This window comes from Hemitrygon akajei, chromosome 18, assembly GCF_048418815.1.
Source record: "Hemitrygon akajei chromosome 18, sHemAka1.3, whole genome shotgun sequence".
Classification (NCBI taxonomy): domain Eukaryota; kingdom Metazoa; phylum Chordata; class Chondrichthyes; order Myliobatiformes; family Dasyatidae; genus Hemitrygon; species Hemitrygon akajei.
Window position 1 is genome coordinate 14,587,745 of NC_133141.1, and position 24,605 is coordinate 14,612,349.

At 38.3% G+C, this 24,605-nt stretch overlaps 1 protein-coding gene across 1 annotated transcript in view; it reads left to right on the forward strand.

The window, feature by feature from the left end:
• LOC140741119 (spermatogenesis-associated serine-rich protein 2-like) overlaps positions 1–24,605 on the forward strand; it is a 117,110-nt gene that overhangs the window by 71,713 nt on the left and 20,792 nt on the right. Inside the window, exons 8-10 of the mRNA XM_073070909.1 lie at positions 5,311–5,446; positions 18,369–18,427; positions 23,182–23,291. Coding sequence (XP_072927010.1) covers positions 5,311–5,446; positions 18,369–18,427; positions 23,182–23,291 — 305 coding nt within the window. The remainder of the gene's footprint in view (positions 1–5,310; positions 5,447–18,368; positions 18,428–23,181; positions 23,292–24,605) is intronic.

Consider the following 24,605-nt stretch of genomic DNA (forward strand, 5'->3'; position numbering starts at 1 on the left):
ATTTTTTCCTTGCTATCGATCTTATTCATGGTCTCCTAGTTTTGGTCTTTCTCACAGATGCTTTGAAAGACTGGGCAAGGTGTTTGCATGTGTGGGAAAGAACAAAACCAGGAGTTCCCATGGACCCCATGCCTCCTGACTTTCTGGATGAGCCTACCTTGGGGAACCTTGTCGAATGCCTTACGAAAAATAGGATAAGCTAATATTATTTTCCTTGTGTGGTGAGGTGGAATAAAGAAAGCTGGATGGAGATTTTATGAAAATGTCTAAATTAATCGGGGATGGTTGGGAGCAAAATGGAGGGACCAGTTTCCCTTTAAAGAAGCACATAGATTTAAAGTAATTGGAAGAATGGTTAGGGGGAGATGAAGAAAATAGTTTATCTCCTAGTCAGATTGGAGGTCCTGGAATTTGTATTGTAGAAGTAGAAATTCTCATCACACATCTATGGTCCTTGGATGTGCTTTTGAACTGTGACCTTCAGGCCTGTGGCCCTTAGCTCTTCAGTTAACATAGACACAACAGGCTGAGTGGCCTCCTGTGTAAATTTTCGATGACTTTTCTTATTGCTGTCTTGTATTTGTAAAATGCCTTTAACATAATAAGCATCCAGGATTTTCAGAAGAGTGTTATCAAGCTGGGCTAATAAAGAAAATGTTGGTCAAAGTGACAGGGTTTCAGGAATATCCTACACAGGAGAACAAAAGTGAAGAGGTTCAGGGAGGGAAACTGATTTCTTGAAGAGACCTACAGCTGGATGCAGCTACCAAAAGAAGTGAAGTTGTTGAAGGCATTGAAAATAAAAATGAGAATAGAGGCGCTGCTTAACCATGGGTAGAAACAAGAGGGATGATCAGTGGGTGAGGTTTGGGGCATAATGGGTTTTGGATGACCAGGTTTAAGGAAAAGTGTGGAAACCCCAGCCTTTTCATCTTTCCTTGGGGGGCGGGGGGGGGTGGTGTTTAACTTCAGTTTTGATATAGGTCTTTTCAGCACCTTTGTTTCTGGTCTTGATCTTGCACTCCTAAAGCGGTCCAGTCTTGTTAAGATCTACCTTTTAATAAAAATGGCAGCATTCTGAGAGCAACTTTTTCTTGGGTGAATTCAACATTTAACTGAAGGATTGTGGGAAGCCAAGGGTTATGTTGTCTGTTGGATTTGTGCAAGATCCGAAGATGCAATTGCAGCATCTGTTGTGTTTGTGCCACATGTGCTCTGGTAGTATCTCCTTTTAACCATGAGATATGTGATTACCTTGCCATATCATCTGAATATTTGATATAATCCTGTCCTGGCTTTTTCACTGTTTCCTTGCACCTCTACTTCAGTGCTAAGACTGAAAACAGGAATGCATCATGTACCATCACAGGTAAAATTGTTATTTCATGTCAATGTTTGGCAGCTTTGTGCTCCATTTTTATATTACCATATATTTGAACTCCTGGAATATTCTTGGTGTAGATATCATGACTATCCCAGTTTTGCCACTCTTGTCGGCACTGAGCACTTCCAGGTTAATTACTTCTATTTCAGCTGTAGGTTAAATGTCCCTGTTTTTAAACAAGCTATATTGCCTCTAACCTCATTGATCCCACATTTGAACTTTTGTAAAGTATCCTTTGCAAGGTGGTTTTGCTACCTTAGGGATTTTTATATAGTGGAGCATTTTTGCTTCAGACCCATATCTACTGTGAATTAGTTTGACAGTACATGTCCATTGTGTGCAATATTCTAACAAATTGCTTGTGATCATCCTGAGATTTATTTGGATCCTTGTTTTATTGTGTACAAAAACTACACAAGCAAGAGAAAACCTGCAGATGCTGGAAATCCGAGCAGCACACAAGATGCTGGAGGAACTCAGCAGGCCAGGAAGCATCTGTGGGGAGGGGGCGGGGAAGCACAGTCAATGTTTCGAGCCAAACCCCTTTGGCAGGACTGCTGAAGGTTTTCGGCCCAAAATGTCAACTGTACTTTTTTCCATAAATACTGTCTGGCCTACTGAGTTCCTCCAGCATCTTGTGTGTACTACCCATATTGTACATCTCAAAAACACATGGTGAATCATCACTTATTGTCAATTTGTATGTCAACTAAATTTCAGACATGCAGTACTTCCAGGTTTCTGCACATGACTTGAAATTGATTAAAATTTTTCAAGCTGCTATTCAAACAATAGTCTGTTAATATTAGAAGCACAATTAGTTGTTAGAGAGTCTACAAATAGATTTACCCAAATATAATGCACTGAGAATTGACTTCCCTAATTAGAGTTGATCTCTGGTTAATTTTTCCAATGTTAATTAAATACCCAAAAGCCTTAACTGGCAAGGCAACATGCATAAAGTTTGTTTCTTCTGTGATAACTTGCTAAGATCTTTCCCAGTTTGCACGAAATAGTTTAACCAAAGGATTAAAGGTCTGTGCTAAGATTGTATATCCCAGTAGTATGTATTTAACCAATTGTAGTCATGTTTGCACATTGATCACTTTAATTACTCATAAAACAAACTGCCTCCCCAACTTGGGACTCATTCCAATGTTTAGCAACAAATGGAGGTAGTAACTAAGCTCCCCTTGATGTACTAGATTGTACAACGTCCCCTGTTTACACATAGACTATTCATGGAAAATTTGGAAGGTTGATTCTCAAAAAAAGTAATGCATTAACTTTGAGTAATTGTGAGAATGCCACCAGAAGTAAATTTTCCATCTGGTCTATTCCAAGCAAACAACTTGGCCCTAAACATCAACGTAAGTGTGTCCTTCCTGTCCATCATAGTTTATATCCAGGTTTCAAATACTGCCAAATAATTCCATCCAAAACTAGCATTAGCTTGACATTGTGTCTTGATCCTAAAGACAAGAAACTGTGCATGCTATACAGATTTTGTGAGGTGTGAAATTGCCAAGTTTATTATTTGATATTACTGGACCATTAAGCTGCTGGCTAAGTTTATGCAACTGGGGCTATCATGTTTGTATTACACAGTACTATAAATTTTCTAAAATATAAGGTGCAGGTCCCTATTCATGTCATACATTTCCTGATCTGTCAGTGGCTTTTCATCTTGGCCTGCCTATTGTCTTCTAAATTATGACTAAAAAGAACTGTACTGGCTGTTTTATTTTTTTTTTAAAGTAATCGTTGCCCTGTACTTCTGAAATTACTATTTCTGCCGGATTGATTTGAGGTGCAGCACCATCGCTGGGTTATTTGAACTTATTAAAGGTCTAACTCGTAAAAATCATTCAAGTTGAAATCTCCATCTTATTTATTGAAAGAAAATGGGCATATTTTCTGGTCACTGAAAAAGAAATACATGGTGATCGGTTTTGTAAGCAAATAAGTAAAGAAGTTGGGAATTGATGGTACTCCTTTTATGCAATTCATGCCACAGCAAATTTCTTTCTCCATTATGTTCCAGAAGAGAAAATTAACTTAGATTGGTCATATTTTGCCTGACACGGTGCCGGCTACTTTATTCTAATTGAATTATCCGAGAAACAATTTTAAGAGCACAGGTTTTATTTTGAGGAGAGGCACTGACTGGGAATAACAGCAGCTGGAAAATGTTTGATTTACACTGCCCTTCTACGTTGCAGCAGCAACAGTAGATTGAGCAAAATTATGTTTTTGATTGATAGCTACTTTATTCGTTCAGAAACAAGACTGAGATCACATTCTTTTGGGTAATTCAGTTAGTCTCAATGTGTAAAACTGAGGCCAATTATTTTGCTGAATATTTCATTAGTGAATTTACTAAAATTCACTTTTCAAAAACTGACTTCTAAAGTTTTCTTTGTGCCAATGACTTATTCACAAGTTGTTGACCGGCTGTTACCATGGTTGACAAATGTTGAATAGATAAACTTATTTGTCAAATTTGTTTGTGCCCGGATCCTGGTGTTCGTGTGCGTTCAGACATATACCAATCTGTTATTTGGGAGCTTAAATGGATACATTTTGTTTGTTTTTGGAGTAAAGGTTTAAAGCTGCATGCTTAAGTAATGTTCTGATAAATTCTTTAGCAAATAACTAAAGAATTTCAATATTTGGCTTTAATGTTTAAACACCAATGTTTCACATGCCTTTAATGTTCCATAAATTCTGTATTTTCCTATTGGTGGAATGCTATAGCTCTTGCTGTTGGATCTGATACATTGTAATGGCATGCAGACCAGTGGGTTTAACATGGGTGGTATACTCCATACCAGAATCTAGCCTCTACAACATTGAGCAAATCCGTTCATAACTACAGTTTATAATGGCCTGAGTTTATTTCAGGTACGCAAAGTACTGTGATAGTAACTTGTGTTTTGTAGAGAAACGGACAATCCATAATGGGTTTCTAAACTGGAGCTTCAACCACAGCTACACTTGGAAGAGCATCCAGACAGTATCTTCCCCTGGATGTGCAAATGTTTGCAAAATCAGTCATGATTTCTAATGCAAGATCATTTTAACATTTTTAGTTTTGGAAACCTTGCATAGTCATGATTAGTTTTTTTTTCCTCCTCTATCACACATCTTCACTATCTGTCCCCACAAGTTCTCTTTGGTACTATTTTCCAAAGGCTTTTTTCTGGATGGTTATTTAGTTCAAGCTTTAGACATCTTTGTTTTTCCACTTACAATCTGTTGTACTGCCTAACACAAAATTGCATTATCTAATGGCCAGTGTTATGTCATAGCTCCTGGCCCATAGAGAATCTTGTAATCTATTTATCTTGTAGAGCTGGTTCATGCTGCTTGTCGGATTTTATGGTATCAGGTAGATCCAAGTGCATCTACAGTTTTTTGGAGTTTGATTTAATTTATTCTTTGCTCAAGCGACCTTGCATGGGGGAAGTCCTGTCAACTAAAAATACATCTTTTGTGCTTTCCCAGTAGAATATGTTAAGTGAACAGAAATCTCCTTGGTGCAGAGCTGTTGGAGGTGGTGCACCATCAGGAATTCTGTCTTTTGAAATCAAGGCTCTAAATGTAGAAGATGAATGTTACAAGGCTCTAAATGTAAAAGATCAAGAAGGGAACTCATAATATACTGGCCAAAATCCCTCAGCCTACATCACAGAAACAAATTATCTGGTCATTACAACATTACTGTTTGTGGGAACTGTTTCTCCCATGTTAGCAATGTTTTTTAAAGTTCCTATATCCCCACCCCTTGTCTTTTGATGGTATGTTGATAGAAGCAGATATACTTAGAAGGGCTGAAGAGTTCTTACATTTTTGTTTTCTGTATTCTCAAATTCTGAAGTACTTATATAGAATGTTAGAATTAATTTGTCATTTGTTCTCTTAAGGTACAAATATAGAAAAGTCAGCAAAAGACCTACAGCGATGCACTGTATCCCTAGCCAGATATCGGACAGTTATTAAAGAGGAAATGGATGTTTCTATAAAGAAAATGAAAGTGGCATTTGCTGAAATACAGAACTGGTAAGTCAATCATGACTTTTACCTTGCTTGTTAGGCTGCAATGTATTAAAAGGATGAAAGTAAAAGATTATCGCAATTAACGAATTGGGTAATCTGAATTGTGAAATCTTTTTTTGACATGTTTTGTTGATTGGAATGGAAGAGGGTTGGATCTGTGACATTTAAAGATCAGTAAACAGTTCACATGTTTAACAGGTTCTTTGCTAGATTCAAGTCACATCTCGTTCAGCAAGGTGAAGGAATCCTCATTAAGGAATGTCTTTAAATGATATTAATAACAAAGTCTGCATTCTACCAATGTATTATTTGGATTTCTGGTGTTCCCAATACTTTGCTCGAGGCTGCTGAATTGATCCTATTAAGCTACTGCCAATGTATTAGATTTGTATTTTTGATCCTTTTTTTTTACTTAGCTCAGTGAAAGATTTCATCCTTTAAGGACCTTCTGATGTTATCAGATGCCTCTCTGCTTTTATGGACTCCAGCTTGGAATAGCCTCGTAAACTGTCCAAAATAAGATAACTGAGTGCTGAGCAGTATCTGGATATTCAAGGAAAGTGGAATATCAAAGGCATTGTATAAATATAAAGATCTTGATTTCCTCGGGTCTTTGCAACATACATCCTTGATGGGTGCTTGTGTTTAATCATATCCTGTTGTCAGACCACACCTGAATAAATAGGCTTTTCAGCAAGTGTAAACAAAATTACACTTGTGGAGCACCACAAGGAACTCCCTTTCCCAAACTTTTAAAACCATGATCCTGTACAGTTTAATTTTAGTATATCAGCACTGCCTCACAATTCTTATTCTCACGCCTGCCCTGAATTCCTGAGAGACAGTACTGAAGTGCTGTTCTTGTGACCTTTGGCATTTAGCGCTAACAGGCTGCCCAGCTATATAGGGCGTTCCAATTACCCCAAACCTTCCTGACTTTTCTTTATGAATATTTTCTAGCAATAATTGCCAGAAAAGATTCTGGAAGGAACACTGCCCCTGCTGACGGTTCAATCCCCATCTCTGCTCATCTTTTGCCAGAACTTGCTCATCTTTTGCCAGAACTTGCTCAACAGTCTTCAATGGCTTGGTGATTCAAGTGCTCATCCTGATATATTTCTAAAACATTTTGAGACTATCTAACTCCACCACTCTCAGACTGTGTTTTAGACATCTATTAGAAGGAAAACTATCTCACTATTCACTCCATTAATGCCCCTCAATTTTTATTAGATTCTCCCCTTCAGCCTCCTCTTCCCAATGGAAAGAAAATCCAGCATATCCAGTTTCTCTCCAGCTCATTTGCATCTAAAGCAATTTGTCATGAACCAAGCACTGTCTTATTTAAAATTAACCCTGTACAGACTAGCGACTCATATTTCTGGAATGTGTTCATGACAAATGAATTGTTCACTACCCACTCTTTTACAAGCTGGTGTTTATCTGTTTTTAAAAATAATGCTTTGCAAGATTTTTACATGCCTCTTGTCCAGGGCTCATGATTTGTTGCTGGTATTTACGTATTAAGTTGTGAATTAGCGATCTCAACAAACGTACTGCAATTTGAGATGTCAAAAGGAGAGTGGCTAGATTCCAAACATTGTGGGATTGCACTGCTCTTTTTCTTCCCATTCCTAATTTTAACTTTACTCTTGATGTGCTTTTTATAGCTATTAGCTGTTCAAATATTTATACAAAGGAAGTCCATTAAATTTGGCTTTTTGAGACATTCAGGACCCTAAGTCTACACTTGACTACACCTGTTACCAATTAGCACTGCCCAGCCCATTGTTTAAAATGATGATAGATCAGTGGACCCTTCCCCAATAGGTGAATCTGCCAGACACAAGATCTTATCAAAGGCAGAGTGCACTGATACTTCAGAGGCCTGCTATGAAACTATATCTCCATATACTACATGAAATCTTCAGATAAATTGAATAACACTGTATAATGTTCTCACTATAAGATTTAGCTAAGTAAATCTCAGAGCTTCCAGTTTCTTTAACGGAAGTTGCTTGAACAATAAGAATGTTAAAATAAATGCTATGTCATAAGATAAACCTCTGTGGTCTATATACATATAAAGACTATATATAGTCTTTAACTAATCATTTTCCCACTTTCACCTAACCTTGTCATAGATGGGACTTAAGTACTTTCTGTTTCATGAAAGAAAATCTTCAAACAAAACATGAGAAAATTGACTTTAGAACTTCAACAAATTCCCTTTGGCCATTCCGGATGCAGTAAGACCATAAGCTGTTGCCTGACAGCTTGAGTGAATCATGCAGGAAAAACTCATTGTGACCCTGAAGTGAAATATTGCCCTCTAACTTATCCCTTCTACGAAAATTAAAGTTTTCCTGGTGTTGAAAATGATTACCGTGTGAAAATCAGCTGTATTTGTTTTGGATTCAATTTAAAATGTATATAATTATAACCGGAAGGGAGTACCTATTTCTAAGTTTGCCCTGCAAAGATAACTGCAGTTAGGTAATTGGGTGTCACTTTTATTCTGATGTTGCAACAGATTCTTGATAAAAGAATCTCTGTTTACATTCCATTGGTTTGATGCACTGGCTATGAGGCAACCCAGAGGAGTTGGGTATTTGGGAGGCACAGTGGAGCAAATGGAAGAGTTGCTGCTGCACAGCTCCAGTCACCTGGGTTCAGTCCTGACGTCTGCTGTCTGTGTGAAGTTTCCACATTTTTCCTGTGACCCTGTGGCTTTCTGGTTTCCTTCAACACCCCAAAGACACTGATTGCTAGGTTAATTGGTTACTGTAAGCTACCCTCTGAAGGTCTGTTGGTAGTTGAGTGTTGGGGAATAATTGGGGCAATGTGATTAATCAGATCTATTATTGGCATATGCCGTGAAATTTGTTAATTTTACAGTAGCAGTACAATGCAATACATGATACAGAGAAAAACTGAATTACAGTAAGTATATACATGCCTGTTAAATAGTTAAGGTAAAAGTAGTTGTTCAAAAACAGAAATAAAAAGCAATGAGGTAATGCTCATGGGTTCAATGTCCATGTAGGAATCAGATGGCAAAGGGGAAGAAGCTGTTTCTGAATCATTGAGTGTGTGCCTTCAGGCTTCTGTGCCTTCTACCTGATGGTAACAGTGAGAAGAGGGATTAATGGGATTACTCTTGAGAGTCAGCATGATGTTGATGGGGCATATGGCTCCCCACGGCCCCCCACCCCATGTCATGTGAAAAAATGGAAACTGAAGTTGTATCCTATAGAACAAAAACGTTCTGCAGTGCTTCATATTCCTAGGACAAGATGGTAATAATAACCCACACCATAATAAAATCAAAAGCCGATACTTGGCTATTAAATCTCACTGAAGAAATTGAAGCATTCAATTTTAAAAAAGGTGTGACAGGCAGATTACAATGGTCATTCTTTTCAATGTTTACCACATTTAATGGTTATTGTAGTTCATCATTCCATGTGGGATTGTTTGCTTTGTTATATTAGTCTTCAAGATACCTGTACTCTGTGCCTATCTGCCAAGCAACAACTTGATTCAAACAACCTGTTCCACAAAGGTCATGTGATTTCCATTGAAATGAAACTTAAATCCACTGGAAGGGCGGGCACCACACTGGATTATTGCTTGACGTGTTGTGACTAAATGTTTCTGTGAACTTTCATACTGCAGCTTCAGTTTTACAGAGCAATGGGATTCAGTTTTGGTTTCCCCGGAGTCAGTTTTGTAACTAGATGCTCCAGTCCCAGCAGGCATAAACTTAATGATGCTGACAGATGTTTGGAAGCTAATCATCAGCCTTGTGATGTGCCAAATGTGTGGAAATCAGACGGGACAACAATAAAAGTAAAATGTGTATCCTGTAAAATTTCCTATTGGTACACTTAACATGTTTTGTTTCTGTTGCACAGAGTGCTTTTCTTTAATATGATACATTGGCAGAATAAATCTTTTTGCTTTGTAGGAAGAAGAGCAGAAAAATGCCTTGTGAATAGGAGCCAAAACTGTAGACGTACAGGGTAAATGCCAAGGCATCATGGTTATCAACACTGCTTATCTCGTCAGCAATTGATCAAATAATACATGTTTTCTCTTCAATAAGAGCAGTCAAAATAAACTGAGTAGCCATTTGGTCCCTTGTGTCTACTGTACCATTTCGTTTATGGCTGATCGATTACATCAGCTCCACTTTCCTGCACTAATCCTATTTCCTTAATTCTCTTACTGGCTGAGTCCTTACAGTCTTCTTGGGTAGAAAATGCCAAAGGTTCATGATGATCATGGTGAAGAAGTTTCTCCTTGTCCATCCTTATTGGTTGACACCTTATTTTGGTACTGTGATGCCACCCCCCCCCCCCCCCCCCCCATTCTAGACACCTCAATCAGTTTGTCCCAATGTTCACTTCACCTTTGTGCTTCAGTTTGCTGGGCCAACTAGAATTGCATGTAGAGTGGGCTAGGTACTACTTTTTATGATCATCTACCACAAGTTTATGTACATTTCTGTCAAAGGAATCTGTTCCATCACTTCCTCAAATCAATATGAAAGTGCTTAAAACTGTAGGACTGCATCTGACCAAGACTGCTGAACAGAAACATTTCTCCCTTTTGACCTAAAAGCCAAAATTCTGTTCACCTTTTTGTACCTGTTGCCGTGTTTTTATTTCTTTTGGTGATATGAGTATATTCACCAGCATACTCCAGTCACTAAGCTCTTAACACAAGAAAACATTGTCATTTTTGGATTCAAACTTTGCCCTTCTGCATACTGACCTCCAGCCATGACAGTAATTTGCACAGTAATTGGATTTGTATTTCTTTATAACATTGCATAAATTATTAATGTTTCCTTCCATGTCACTTGCATAATTAGGTAGTTTACTTTTCCTTCATCTAGGTAATTGATGTACCTGATGAAAATCTGAAAGTTCCACTGATCACATCTTTTGCCAAGCCCTGCCATCTACTACTTTCTAACCAATATGTCACAACTGTTCCTAAGATCACAGTAATTTATGATTATATATTATGCAGAGACTAATCATATAACTTGAGAAGCCCTTTTAGACAACATTAATGGACCCACCACTATCTTTCCTGCTAGTGATGTTCTCAAAAGAAAACCAACTGCTTAAATCCACCAATGACAAGTCCAGCTAAGATACTATTTTTCAATTATAGAATTCCTTCTGTTTTGGATTCTCTTATGCCACTGGTATTTCCCCGCTTCCTTATTGTAAAAACATTTGATTTCTACTATCTTCATGTTATGTATTAATTTAGCAATGCATCACTGAACAATCAAATTTAAAATGGGCAGTTAATCTATTTGTGATGTCAGTTACCGAAGCAATTGTTTAACTTTCCCATAGGTTAAGTAAATCTACTTGCTGTAAATTTAAATAGTTTGACAGTTCAGTTTGATGGTTTCAATTTCCATTTAGAATGTATAATAGGTATGTTATTCCCAGACCGTTTCATCCTTGAAAAATAGTTCAAATGTATAAACTCCCTTGACGTTGTACTTTTGATTCCAGAGTGAATATGCATTTATCTGTAATCAACTGCATTTTATTTGTTGGTCTCAATAATATCAAAACTGCCCCAATTGCTTTCTCTATGATGAGATTTCCCCTTGAAATTGCACCTTCTAATCCATTTTACTGCAGTTTCTTTACGTATTTATTACACACAAAGGAAATTTAAATGAAAGAGTTTATTGAAACATTGAACACTGGCAAAACAGATATTTAGTGACCTGCCAACAGTTAGAAGGCATTTTATCCAGTTAACAAAAGAATTATGATACCCAATGATTAAAATAAATTGTTTTGTGGACATTCCAGAAATCTTCTCTTTTATACAGTTATGTAATGATAAATGTCCAAACCAGCCAGTTTGATTTTATTTTATCCCTTAGTATTTATATTTAGATACACTTTTTGCCATTTGTTGTCCTTCCTTTCTTCCACAGAATTGTAACACAATATCTCTGGTGATCCAACAGGTTCAGTCACCAAGGGAGCAGTTGTGCAGTAAATCCAAGTCAACAGCTAGACAGTAGAAGCCTAGTGGGATAAATTTTAGATAGGAAATTGTACATTAGCAGGTTGTAGGATCTGAAAATTGTCTGAATGGCAAGTGACTTTAACAGATCTGCATTCCTGCATATTCATGTTAAATATTAAGTGAGCTTTTTTTTTAAAGAAAGGTTATGATGTTTTTTTTTGTGAAATTACTGATTTTTGTTTTGTCACATACATTTGAAGAGTCTGTTCGCCCATATCTGGCTGCACAGAGTCATAGAAACCTACAGCACAGAAACAGTCCCTGTAGCCCATCTGGTCCATGTTGAACCATTTAATCTGCCTAGTCTTATCGACCTGCACCTGGACCATAGCTCTCTGTACCCCTCCCATCCACATACCTCTCTGAACTTCTCTTAACCATTGAAATCAAAATTGTATCCACCACTTGTGCTGGCAGCTCATTCCACATACTCACCACACTTTCACCCTTAACCCATGACCTCAGTGGATAAAGAATGCTTGTGTTTTACCCCACCTATACCCCTCATAATTTTGCATACCTTTTATCAAATCGCCCCTCAATCTTCTGCTTTCTAGGGAATAAAGGTCTAACCTATTCAATCTTGTAGCTCAGGTTCTGGCATCATCCCTGTAAAATTTCTCCGTACTCTTTCAATCTTATTTACATTTTTGTTGTGGATAGGTGACCAAACTCAACACAGATTAGGCCTAAACAATGTCTTGTACAACTCCAAGATAACATCCCAACACCTGTATTCGATACTTTGATCTATGAAGGCCAATTTGCCAAAAGTGCCTTTATGACTTGTGCCACCACTTTCAATGAATTATGGACCTGAATTATGGACACGGCCATAGTGGGGTGTGTGTCAGGAATGGACAGGAGGAGGAGTATAGGAAACTGATACAGGACTTTGTGATATGGTGCAACTCAAACTACCTGCGTCTCAATATCACCAAGACCAAGGAGATGGTGGTGGACTTTAGGAGATCTAGGCCTCATATGGAGCCAGTGATCATTAATGGAGAATGTGTGGAGCAGGTTAAGACCTACAAGTATCTGGGAGTACAGTTAGACGAGAAGCTAGACTGGACTGCCAACACAGATGCCTTGTGCAGGAAGGCACAGAGTCGACTGTACTTCCTAAGAAGGTTGGCGTCATTCAATGTCTGTAGTGAGATGCTGAAGATGTTCTATAGGTCAGTTGTGGAGAGCGCCCTCTTCTTTGTGGTGGCGTGTTGGGGAGGAAGCTTTAAGAAGAGGGACGCCTCACGTCTTAATAAGCTGGTAAGGAAGGCGGGCTCTGTCGTGGGCAAAGTACTGGAGAGTTTAACATCGGTAGCTGAGCGAAGGGCGCTGAGTAGGCTACGGTCAATTATGGATAACTCTGAACATCCTCTACATAGCACCATCCAGAGACAGAGAAGCAGTTTCAGCGACAGGTTACTATCGATGCAATGCTCCTCAGACAGGATGAAGAGGTCAATACTCCCCAATGCCATTAGGCTTTACAATTCTACCGCCAGGACTTAAGAACTTTTTAAAAGCTATTATTAATGCTTTTTGAGATAGTGATTTAGATGCATATCATATTTTTTGTACTGAGTTAAGTATTGTATGTAATTAGTTTTGCTACAACAAGTGTATGGGACATTGGAAAAAAAGTTGAATTTCCCCATGGGGATGAATAAAGTATCTATCTATCTATCTATTCCCCGATCCCTCTGTTCTGCATTCCTCAGTGGCCTACCGTACACTGTGTAAGACCTACCCTGGTTGGTCCTCCCAAAAGTGCAACATCTCTCACTTGTCTGCATTAAATTCCATCTGCCATTTTTCAGCCTATTTTTCCAGCAAGTCCAGATCCCGCTGTAAGCTTTGCTGTCCACTATACCCCCAATCTCAATGTCATCCACAATTTGCTTGTCCATTAAACCACATTATCATCCAGACCTTTGATATACATGACCCAACACCAATCCCTGCAGCACACCACTACTCATGGGCCTCCAGTCAGAGAGGCAACCTTCTACTATCACTCTCTGACATCTCCCACAAAGCCAATGTCTAATTCAATTTACTACTCCACCCTGAATGCCAAGCAACTCAACCTTCTTGACCAGCATCCTACACAAGACCTTGTCAAACGCCTTGTTGAGGTCCATGTAGACAACATCCACTGCCTTGCCTTCATCAGCTTTCCTTGTAATCTCATCCAAAAACACTATAAGATTGGTTACTCAATACCTGCCTTGCACAAAGATAAGCTGACTATCTCTGATCAATCCCTGTCAGTCCAAATACCATCCAGTCCCTCAGAATACCTTCCAATAACTTTCCCACTACTGATGTCAAGCTCACCGGCCTATAATTTCCTGGTTTATCTTAGAGTCTCTCTTAAACAGCGGAACAACATTAGCTATTTTCTAGTCCTCCAGTTACCCCTCTTGTCACCAAGGATGATTTAACCATCTCTGCTAGCGTCCCTGCAATTTCTAGACTTGCCTCCCATAGGGTCTGAGGGAACACCTTGTCCAGCTCTGGAGATTTATCCACTGATATGCATCGACAGCAAATACCTCCTCTGTAATCTGTATAGGGTCCATGACCTCGCCGCTGCTTTGTCTCACTTCCATATCAAAGTGAAAGTAAAATGTATTATTAGTGTACAAACATGTCACCACATACAACCCTGAGATTCTTTTTCCTGCTGGTGTACAGGCAGTCCCCGGGTTGTGAACGAGATCCGTTCCCAAATCTGTCTTTAAGTTTGATTTGTACGTAAATCAGAACAGGTACATCCAGCCTTAACTAGCGTCAGTTAGTCAAACGCTTGTCTTAGTATATTCAGTGGCATGCAAAAGTTTGGGCATCCCAGTCAAAATTTCTGTTGCTGTGAATAGTTCAGTGAGTAGAAGATGAACTGATCTCCAAAAGTCATAAAGTTAAAGATGAAGCATTCTTTTCAACATTTTAAGCAAGATAAGTGTATTATTTTTATTTTGTACAATCTTAGAGGGGAAAGAAAAGAAAGGAGCACCATGCAAAAGTTTGGACACCCCAAGAGATTTGAGCTCTCATAACTTTTACCAAGGTCTCAGACCTTAATTAGCTTGTTAGGGCTATGGCTTGTCACAGTCATCGTTAGGAAAGACCAGGTGATGCAAATTTCAAAGCTTTATAAATACCCTGACTCCTCAAACCTTGTCCCAACAATCCACAGCCATGGGCTCCTCTGAGCAGCTGCCTAGCACTCTGAAAATTAAAATAAATGATGCCCCCAAAGCAGGAGAAGGCTATAAGAAGATAGCAAAGCGTTTTCAGGTAGCCGTTTCCTCAGTTCATAATGTAATTAAGAAATGGCAGTTAACAGGAACAGTGGAGGTCAAGTTGAGGTCTGGAAGACCAAGAAAACTTTCCAAGAGAACTGCTCGTAGGATTGCTAGAAAGGCAAATCAAAACCCCAATTTGACTGCAAAAGACCTTCAGGAAGATTTAGTAGACTCTGGAATGGTGGTGCACTGTTCTACTGTGCAGCGACACCTGCACAAATATGACCTTCATAAAAGAGTCATCGGAAGAAAACCTTTCCTGCATCCTCACCACAAAGTTCAGCATCAGAAGTTTGCAAAGGAACATCTAAACAAGCCTGATGCAGTTTGGAAACAAGTCCTGTGGACTGATAAAGTTAAAATAGAACTTTTTGGCAGCAATGAGCAAAGGTATGTTTGGAGAAAACAGGGTGCAGAATTTCATGAAAAGAACACCTCTCCAAATGTTAAGCATGGGGGTGGATCGATCATGCTTTGGGCTTGTGTTGCAGCCAGTGACACAGGGAACATTTCACTGGTAGAGGGAAGAATGAATTCAATTTAAATACTAGCAAATTCTGGAAGCAAACAGCACACTGTCTGTAAAAACTGAAGATGAAAAGAGGATGGCTTCTACAACAGGATAATGATCCTAAACACACCTCAAAATCCACAGTGGACTACCTCAAGAGGCACAAGCTGAAGGTTTTGCCATGGCCCTCACAGTCCCCCGACCTAAACATCATCGAAAATCTGTGGATAGATCTCAAAAGAGCAGTGCGTACAAGACGGCCCAAGAATCTCACAGAACTAGAAGCCTTTTACAAGGAAGAGTGGGCCAAAATCCCCCAAACGAGAATTGAAAGACTCTTTTAACTGGCTACAGAAAGCGTTTGCAAGCTGTAATAATTGCCAAATGGGGTGTTACTAAGTACTGACCATGCAGGGTGCCCAAACTTTTGCTTTGGGCCCTTTTCCATTTTTGTTATTGTGAAACAGTAAAAGACGGAAATAAGAAAGTAATCTTGCTTAAAGTATTAAAGAAATGTGTCATCTTTAACTTTATGCCTTTTGGAAATCAGGTCATCTTTTACTCACTTAGCCATACACAGTAACAGAAATTTTGACCAGGGTTGCCCAGACCTTTGCATGCCACTGTAGTATATATTTTACCTTCCTGTGCATATAAAACGCTTAAACATTTCCAAATACACTAAAACATCTTAAACCTAATACAGTAATAATAAAAGTAACTACATAAGGTTGTATCAATGTTTTGCATCACCAGAAGGGGCATTCGTGAGGTAACATTATGATGGACCTAGTGCTGTGGAGGGTCATGGTTTGATTCTGCTGCTGGAGGGGGGTGGTTTACTACTGGAGTCAATTTCTTGAAGTAGGCATCAAGGGAGGTTTGTACAGAGCTTTTTCTCATAAATGGCCTTGTAGCAGCTGAGATCCTCGGTAACTACACGGTAAACTTTGAAGCAAAATGAGAAAAATCTAAGATGTTGACAGGTGGAGACATGTTCTGGGGGAGCAAAATAGTAAGTGTGACAGGTCTTCTACAATGATCATATTACACTTTATATCCATTAGATGAGTTAGAAATACAGGCTTTTTACATATTCTAAGAGACCCTAGCCAAATACCATGGTTAGTCTGTTCTGAAATGTGTGCTTCCCGTGGTACATTAAGTGATGGCGCATCAGTTATGTGCATGATTGGGGTCGTAGTCTACCTAATGTTTAGGTTACTGGAATAGCAACATGGGGTTAAATTGAATAAAAGCTACAATGCTTCCAGAAAAGGAATCAGTCATGTAGACCTTGTGTGCATGGGTGACATTTGCAGATGAAGCTGAGAGTCAATGTTTCCCACAACCTGAAAAGCAAATAATTCTAGCATCAGGTTTTTTTTTAAAGTTCATGGTTGGCACCTTCACTCATGCACCCCAATCCATAACCCCTTCAAAGAATGGAGAAGAAAACATTGACATGAACAAATTACAGAGCAACTTGACAGAGTCCAGAGCTTACAACATATCCATTAGGAGCTGCCACAGGTGGTGTTGGAAGAGAATGCTAAATCTTCCTAACTCTTAATTAATTCAGATAACCAAACCAGTTCCCCATGGGCATGGGTTCAGAGCAAAACAAACTTCAATTAACATAGTAGCATTCCAATCAGTGAAGTAGATTGGTATGGGAAATGGAAAAACATCATGCAGAGTGTTGGTGTGGGGATGAGGGGGCTTTACTTTTCATCTAGTTGTGATTCACCTACCTGCAAATGCTTGAATCTAGGAGCTAAAAAGTATTTTCCCCAATAGTAAAACACTCCTTCACACAAACAAGATAATAAAGGTGATTTTTGTAGCTGTATTTGTAATGCTCTGATTTCTATCGCATTGGCGCTGTGAAAGACAAATTGGTTCAAATATTTGCTTCAAGTTCCTTATGAATTGTTGATTTATTTTTGATTCGTGAAAATTGTAAATCTAAGATTTTGTAGTATTTTCTACTCTTGCACAGTGGTAGTGGTTGATCTACTGTGATATGAGCAAAAATAATGAAATATTTTTTCATCTTTTAAGAGGAGTCGCATGCATTACATAAATTGATCAACAAGGAACGTGATTACTGGAATTGCATTCAAACAGCTGAAAAAAAGTTTTATTAAAACCTTGAAATAATCTGCCTGGTAAATGTTTTGTAGTATACCAGACAATACTGTGAATCCATTCATGATTGAAATTTTGATTGTGACTTTTATCAACAATCCAAGGTTTTGAAACAGTTTCAACCATTCTTTATTATCAAATTCTTACAAAGTGTTGGAGGTGCATGTGATAACCAAGTTTTGACAGCCAGTTGAGGGAAATATCTGCACTAGAAAATATTGAATAGTTAATAATAGACATCTATAATTGAATTAAGTTATTACATGAAAAAGTGAGTTTTAGATAAATCAAGCCCAAGTTGATTAAAAACAAACAGTATTTGAATGTCCTCTCCCTTTCCTGGATGGATCAATGGTGTGCTGCGTTGTTTTGAAAGTGCAAATTATTTCCCCGTTTCTGCTGGCTGTCCTTCTGCATAGCTAGCTCTGATTAATACTCATCACCAAACACCTTTGTTTGCCTTTAGTTATCTGAGGAATGGGTTCTAACTGCACACAAGTCGGAATAAAATCAATTGTATTTTGAGCAGGACAACTACTACTTGAATCATTATAACCTTTAGGTAAAATGGGAAAATTAGGCTATTAGCACTATCACCATATTATTGATATGAATTCTATTTTCATTGTATAGCACATACACAAAAGCAATTTAAATTACTTCACATCAAAAATTTAAAATTGTTTTCATTGTAACAGCAAAAAGAAGAAACAAACACTCAGCAAATTGTCCTATCTTAAAATTAAAACATTTTTAAATCTGGTCAGTCCTTTTCAAATATTCAGAACGAAGCTGAAGTCTGATCCCAGTGAGGTCTGACTTCTGTAATAATTAGAAAAGCTTGTTAGATAAGTTTTGTTTCCTTTCTTTGCAGTTTTATGGACAGAGAGGTGGCACTTCTTGGGGAAATGGATAAAGTCAAAGCAGCAGCACGTAAGTGACTATTTTACAGTATTTAGTATCACTTTTCAGGAGTATCATCACTCCGCTAGTTTGTAGTACTCAAGAATACCTCTGGTCTGTTAAACCTCTTGATCTATAATCTAGTTAAAGCTGTGTTAAAGTGGCTCCTTTCAAATCAATGTAGACCGGTTTCCTAAGGCATAGTAAAGTGTGCTATATTCCATTTAAGTTTCAATATTTCAATGTGTATGCGTATAAGGATGATGTTTCTGTTTTTCCTTGTAATTCGTCAGCTGGAAATTGATTTTCAGCATCCAGAAAGGGGTGTAAAAGGTGCTATTAAAGAGCAACTGTTAGTTTTCAGTTTATATGCAATCTATATTAATAAGTAAACATTATTTTCAATTGATTGCAGATCCTAACCAATTTAGAATTGAGAAAGTAGAACCATGTTTACTACCTTATTAGAACAAACAAATACTCAACAGAAACCTCACTTGAGTGATTTATTAATTTTCCTCATGCCAGACTCTTGAGTTTTTGCTAAGCCTCCAGCTGGTGTATTTCAGTCAAGGGTAAGCATCATTCATCTTGAAATGACTAAATTAGCTCACAGATAAAGACTTCAAATAATTATTTAAATTTTTACATGGGATTTATGGCATTATTTTGCTGCTGGGTAGATTTCAAGCAGTAAATTGAAACTCAGTGATGGGAGATAATGCTGATCATTTGAGATTATAAACTGGATTACATAATAGGGGGTAAAGAAAGTACTGCAATGAATTGTGCAATATTTTCCATCATTTGTTTTCCCTTGTGAGCATGGGGCGTAGGCTGGCTCCCTTCTTGAAGCTTAGTTCAGTCTTGGTAGTTGTCTGTTTCTTGCTATTGTGATCGATATCAAGTGATGATTTTTAATTTTTCTTTGTAAACCAATAACTTTAATGTGTGCAAGAGTCCCATTGTTAATATTGCAGTCATCGGCCCAAGGAGCTTGTATAATTATGACATTGCAACTACAGTTTTTTTTTTTTCTTGTAGCCTGGATCGGTGACTATAGTTCTAAACAGTTTATCTTAAATTGATAGGAATAGAAGGAAAGGATGTTAATCCGGATTTGAGACCACAGTAAAACTCTGGTAATCTACTTTATAACTGTTTGGCAATCACAATAGCAGCTGCTTTGCCAAGGCCCCATTCTTGTGCTCTGTAGGACCTCAGCGAAGTTAAAAGGATTATGGGAATGGGGCCTGGTCAGTTTATTACCAGCATTCCTTTCCAACTCACTACGCCCTGATTCCTGCCCTCGCATTGTTCACTAAAATGTATTATACTAAAATATAACTGTAGCAGAGAGCGCTCGGCATACACACTTACTTACACATGCACTACTACTGTCACTGAGCTGATGTGCTCAGGTTGGCTTTAAGGTGCCTTTCCCAGCATACGTGGTGAATATTCCATTTCTTTAGTAATGGGGATATGTAAATGTGTACATGCTTGTATTCTGTATTCAGATACTTTTGTTTATTTTATAATATGATTATAACTACATTGTGGGGTGCACCATATTCTGATTTGTGTGTAGTCTTAAATTAACTTTGTGGTAACTAAAGATGACATGTTCTGTTGCCCAAAAAAAAAAAAGCAGGGCTCATCGCTCTCAGTACACGAGATTGTACAGGACTACCAGGAGTTCACACTGGACAAAATATGGAACTGCTATTGTGGTTGGGTTGAGTTGTTCTCCGTTCTTGGCAATTTACTTGCAAATGATTCATCACCATACGAGGAGATATCTTGTATCATAAGTGTGCTGTTGATTGTGGTGCCTCCTCTGAATGCTTGGCCTTTATATACTTTTCAATCAGCTGATATGACGTCATTTTGGAAACTCGGTTATGATTTGGGGAGGAAATCTCGTCACTGATTGGCTGTGTGATGAGCTTCGTGCGTTGTGGTCTGGAATTTTGCCCACATTGGTTCATAAGTAAGATGGGGGGTCTACATGTTTGTTTACAAAATTGTTTGCTGGAAACCACACTTCTAACAGTTCTCTTGCGTACTATGTGTTTGCTTTCACCATGACTTTCACTGATGGTCAGTTGAATTTCTGTCCCTCTTGATCTTCGTGGGTAGAAATGAGGCAGAGTGGGTCACACTGCTTTACAGCCAGTTGACGTTCATGGATCGCTGTAGATAGTTTTCTCCCAGTTTGGCTGACGTAATATTTGCTGAGGTCCCTGCATTGGATTTTGTAGACCACATTGGTCTTGTCTAATAGCTTAGTTCGTTCTTTTGGTCTGCAAAGTACTCTCCTCAATGTTGCTGTTGGCTTGTGTGCGATTGAATTTCTATGTTTTTGGAGCAGTCAGGCCAGCATTTCTCAGGTATTTCATATGTATGGAAGGACAGCTGTTTGGTCACTTCTTGTTTGGTGCATTGTCAACCTAGTAGGCATCTTCATATGAAATTGTGCAGGTATTTGTTTCATGCAAATGCTTTTAAAATGTTTCTTTTTAAAGTAACTTTTTAGAAACTTTAGTAACTTTAAAGAAACTTTTTAAAGTTTCTTTTCTCCACTCTTCAGAACAAAGTTTAGATACAGCTTGTGCATTTGGTTGTTTGCTGTGTCGCACTAAACGGATACCCGTGGAACTTCATACGAGGTCGACAGAGCTCCAACCAGAAGCAATCAAACAGGTTCCCCTTCCATACATTTGAAATATCTCAGAAATGACAGCCTTGACTGCTCCAAGAGTGAATTTCAGTAACATATAAGCCAACAGCAACGTTGAGAGTATTTTGCAGACTAAAAGAATAAACCAAGCTATTAGATAAAACAAATGTGGTCTACAAATCCAGTGTGGGAACCTCAGCAACTATTACATCGGCCAAACTGGGAGAAAACTATCCACCAGGATCCATGGACAATAACTGGCTGTAAACATTGAAAGTGGCACAAATTCAATTGGGCATCGGTAAAAGTCATGGCGCAAGCAAACATGCGGCATGTAAGAGAATTCCTGGAAGGGTGGTTTTCCGCAAACAATTATCTAATCAAACACACAGACCTCAATCCTGTTTATGAGCCAATGTGGGCAAAATTCCAGACCACATCAGAGTTTGACATGCAACCAATGTCAAGGTTTCTTCTCACATCGCAATTGAGTTTCTGAAATGACGACCAGTCAGCTGATTGAAAACTATATAGAGGCCAAGTATTTGGAGGACACACCACAATTAACAGAGCATTGATGATGTCTCCTTGCTTGGTGACGAAATGTTTGCAAGAAAATTTCTAGGATTGGAGAACAGCTCCACCCAGCCATCAACCACCGTAGCTATATATCTTCTGAATTATTTACGGTTATTATTGTGTTTCCTGCTAGAAAACATTTTGTAAATATTAGCAGTTTTCTTTTCACTGTTTTTGCTAATTTTTGACACACCTAATAAACACCCTTGCATTAAGGTGGTAAGTGACGCCAGCCATTTTTTTGCCTTTGATGATAACTTGCATATCAGCAACACTTTTTTTAAATGTATTATAAGTGTGCTAGAGTATTAATAGCAATAAAATGCCATAATCTAGAAAATCTGCTAATCTGGCACCAACAAAGACCCAAGGATGCCTGGTTATCAGATTTTTACTGGCATTGATTTCTAACAGCTTAAGCAGATGGTAGTGTTACTTCCAAAGTGGCAAAACAGATTTTCTTCCCTGAAACTGATGTAAACTTATAAACAGTTGAAATAGATGACCAGGTTGAAAGAAACTTTATCTTCCACCTGCCTAAGTGGCTTTCAGTTTCACCTTACTATTTGCTAATCAGATTTTTTAAACACAGCATCCAGTTGAGGTTATTGAATGGATCTTGTATTCGTTGCCACCATGTCAGGGCACCTTATAGTGCCTATGGTTGATGAAACCACATCACTATCATCTGTTTACATTAATTTTAAAAACTTGGTCCAAGTATACATTCACTCTCACTGTTGCAGCATGTACTGTCTGCAAGTGCACTGCAGTTACTAGCCTGGATACTCTGGCAGCACCTCTCACAGTTGCAATCCTTCCACCATAAGGGCAATGGATACACAAGAGCACCTTCACTTCTTGCAAGTCCACGCCATCCTGATATGGAAATACCATTACAAGATCAAAATCCTGTAACTGCAGTAATTCAAGAAAGTTATTAACCTTCATGACCTTGAGAGCTGTCAGCTTATTGCAGGAGTTCCCAAACTTGGGTCCATGGACCCCTTAATGGTATCGGTCCATGACATAAAAATGATTGGAAACCTCTAGCTTATGGGCAATAAATACTGACCTTCACATCAATATCCCCTACCTGTAAATTAATATTTTTTATGAAGTTATCTTTGGTTCTCTTGGAGCCAGGATGGTGAATGAGCGCACTCCTCTGCCATCTCTGTTCTAATGCACACCTTATAAGATTTTTGTGAGGCCAAGTTGAGGTGATAGATGTGATGAGTTCAATCGCTGTTGAATTGAATACCTTTTCAACAATAAATCAAATACTATTTATTAAGATGGTGAAGCACCTCTACTCAAATTTAGAACTGATGTTTACAAAAGCCTTGTTTTAAGCCATTTAAAGGCATGTGGTTTCCACTAAGATGTGACCTGCTTTGTTAATAAGTGGTTTATTAAATCAAGTATTTTCTAATTCTACCTTGGTCCTGATGTACTATATGTGGATGAATTTTCTTCAGTGAAAGCATCCACTAAATAATGTGCTCTTGCTTCCCCTTAGTTGAAATCCTGGACAGCCGCCAGAAGAGAGCTGAAGCATTAAAGAGACTGACTGACAATGCAGTCCGCATGTCGGAGGAGCAACTAGTGGAGCTCAGAGCTGATATTAAGGTAAAATTATTGTATTTAGTCAAGCATCATGATAAAGCTTCACAAATAAGGAACATTTTTCAAGCTTTGTGATTGTTGTATATTTAATTACCTTTATGTCAATAACCACCTTCAATCATTACACTCCAATTTGAAATCCATATAGTCAACCTTTCATGGATACAGAATATGCTAAGTAATTGCCCTTTTATTATTTGAACTTAGCTGTGAAGCAGTTTCTGCTTAGACCTAGGAAACAATGAAGTTTTGCTATGGTTTTCCTGTGTTCTCATAATAACCCATTGAAAGACGTAGAACTGTTGCGCTGAATTAAACTGACAATCCTCCAGCATCCTTTGTACTCCTTGTTACTCCTCTTGTATTCTATTCTGAGCATTTACTCTTTCTCAGTGACTTGAGCCATTTCTACCCTACACTAATTTATCTTCATGATGGGCCACAGGCCAATTTAAGTTCTGTTTGATTGAATATTTATCAATTCCATGTATGTAAAACAGAATTTTACCAATCCCACCCTTATTAATTAACCTGATCTTCTGGTTTTTCATATTTTAACTGTCAGCTGGATTTCCCATCCTCCTTCTGAATCCAAATCTCTTGTCGTTCCATCATCTAATCTTGCACAATGTTCTATAGTTAAATAGAAAGTATTAGGATCCTTGCTAAATATAGTTTACTGTTAGCCATGGGGGTGCTGGGTTGGTTATGGTACTGTCTGAAGACAACATGACTGTTATTTGTCACATGCAAAAAAAATTCTGTAAATAGCTTCCCACATTCAAAGTCATAAATATAGCTTCCTTTACTATCTTATAAGACCATAAGCCATAGGAGCAGAATTGAGCCATTTGGCCCATCGAGTCTGATCCGCCACTTAATGGCTGATCCAGTTTTCTTCTCAGCCCCAATCTCCTGCCTTTTCCCTGTATCTTTTCATGCCCTGACCACTCAAGAATCTATGAATCTCTGCCTTAAATATACATAAAGACTTGGCCTCCACAGTTGCTTGTGGCAACGAATTCCACAGATCACCACTCTCTGGCTAAAGAAATTCCTCCTCATCTCCATTCTGAAAGGACACTCCTCAATTCTGAGGCTGACTCTTCTGGTCTTGGACGCTCCCACCATAGGAAACATCCTCTCCACATTCTCTCTATCAAGGCCTTTCAGCATTCGATATGTTTATTATAATATTCTAAAGAGATTGCTCTTAAACACTACTTGCTTAGCGTGCGCTAGCTTATTTGCAATAAGCTCCTAGACAGTTGAAAACATCCAAAATTTAGACAGTGCATAAAAGCATTCTCTGTGGCT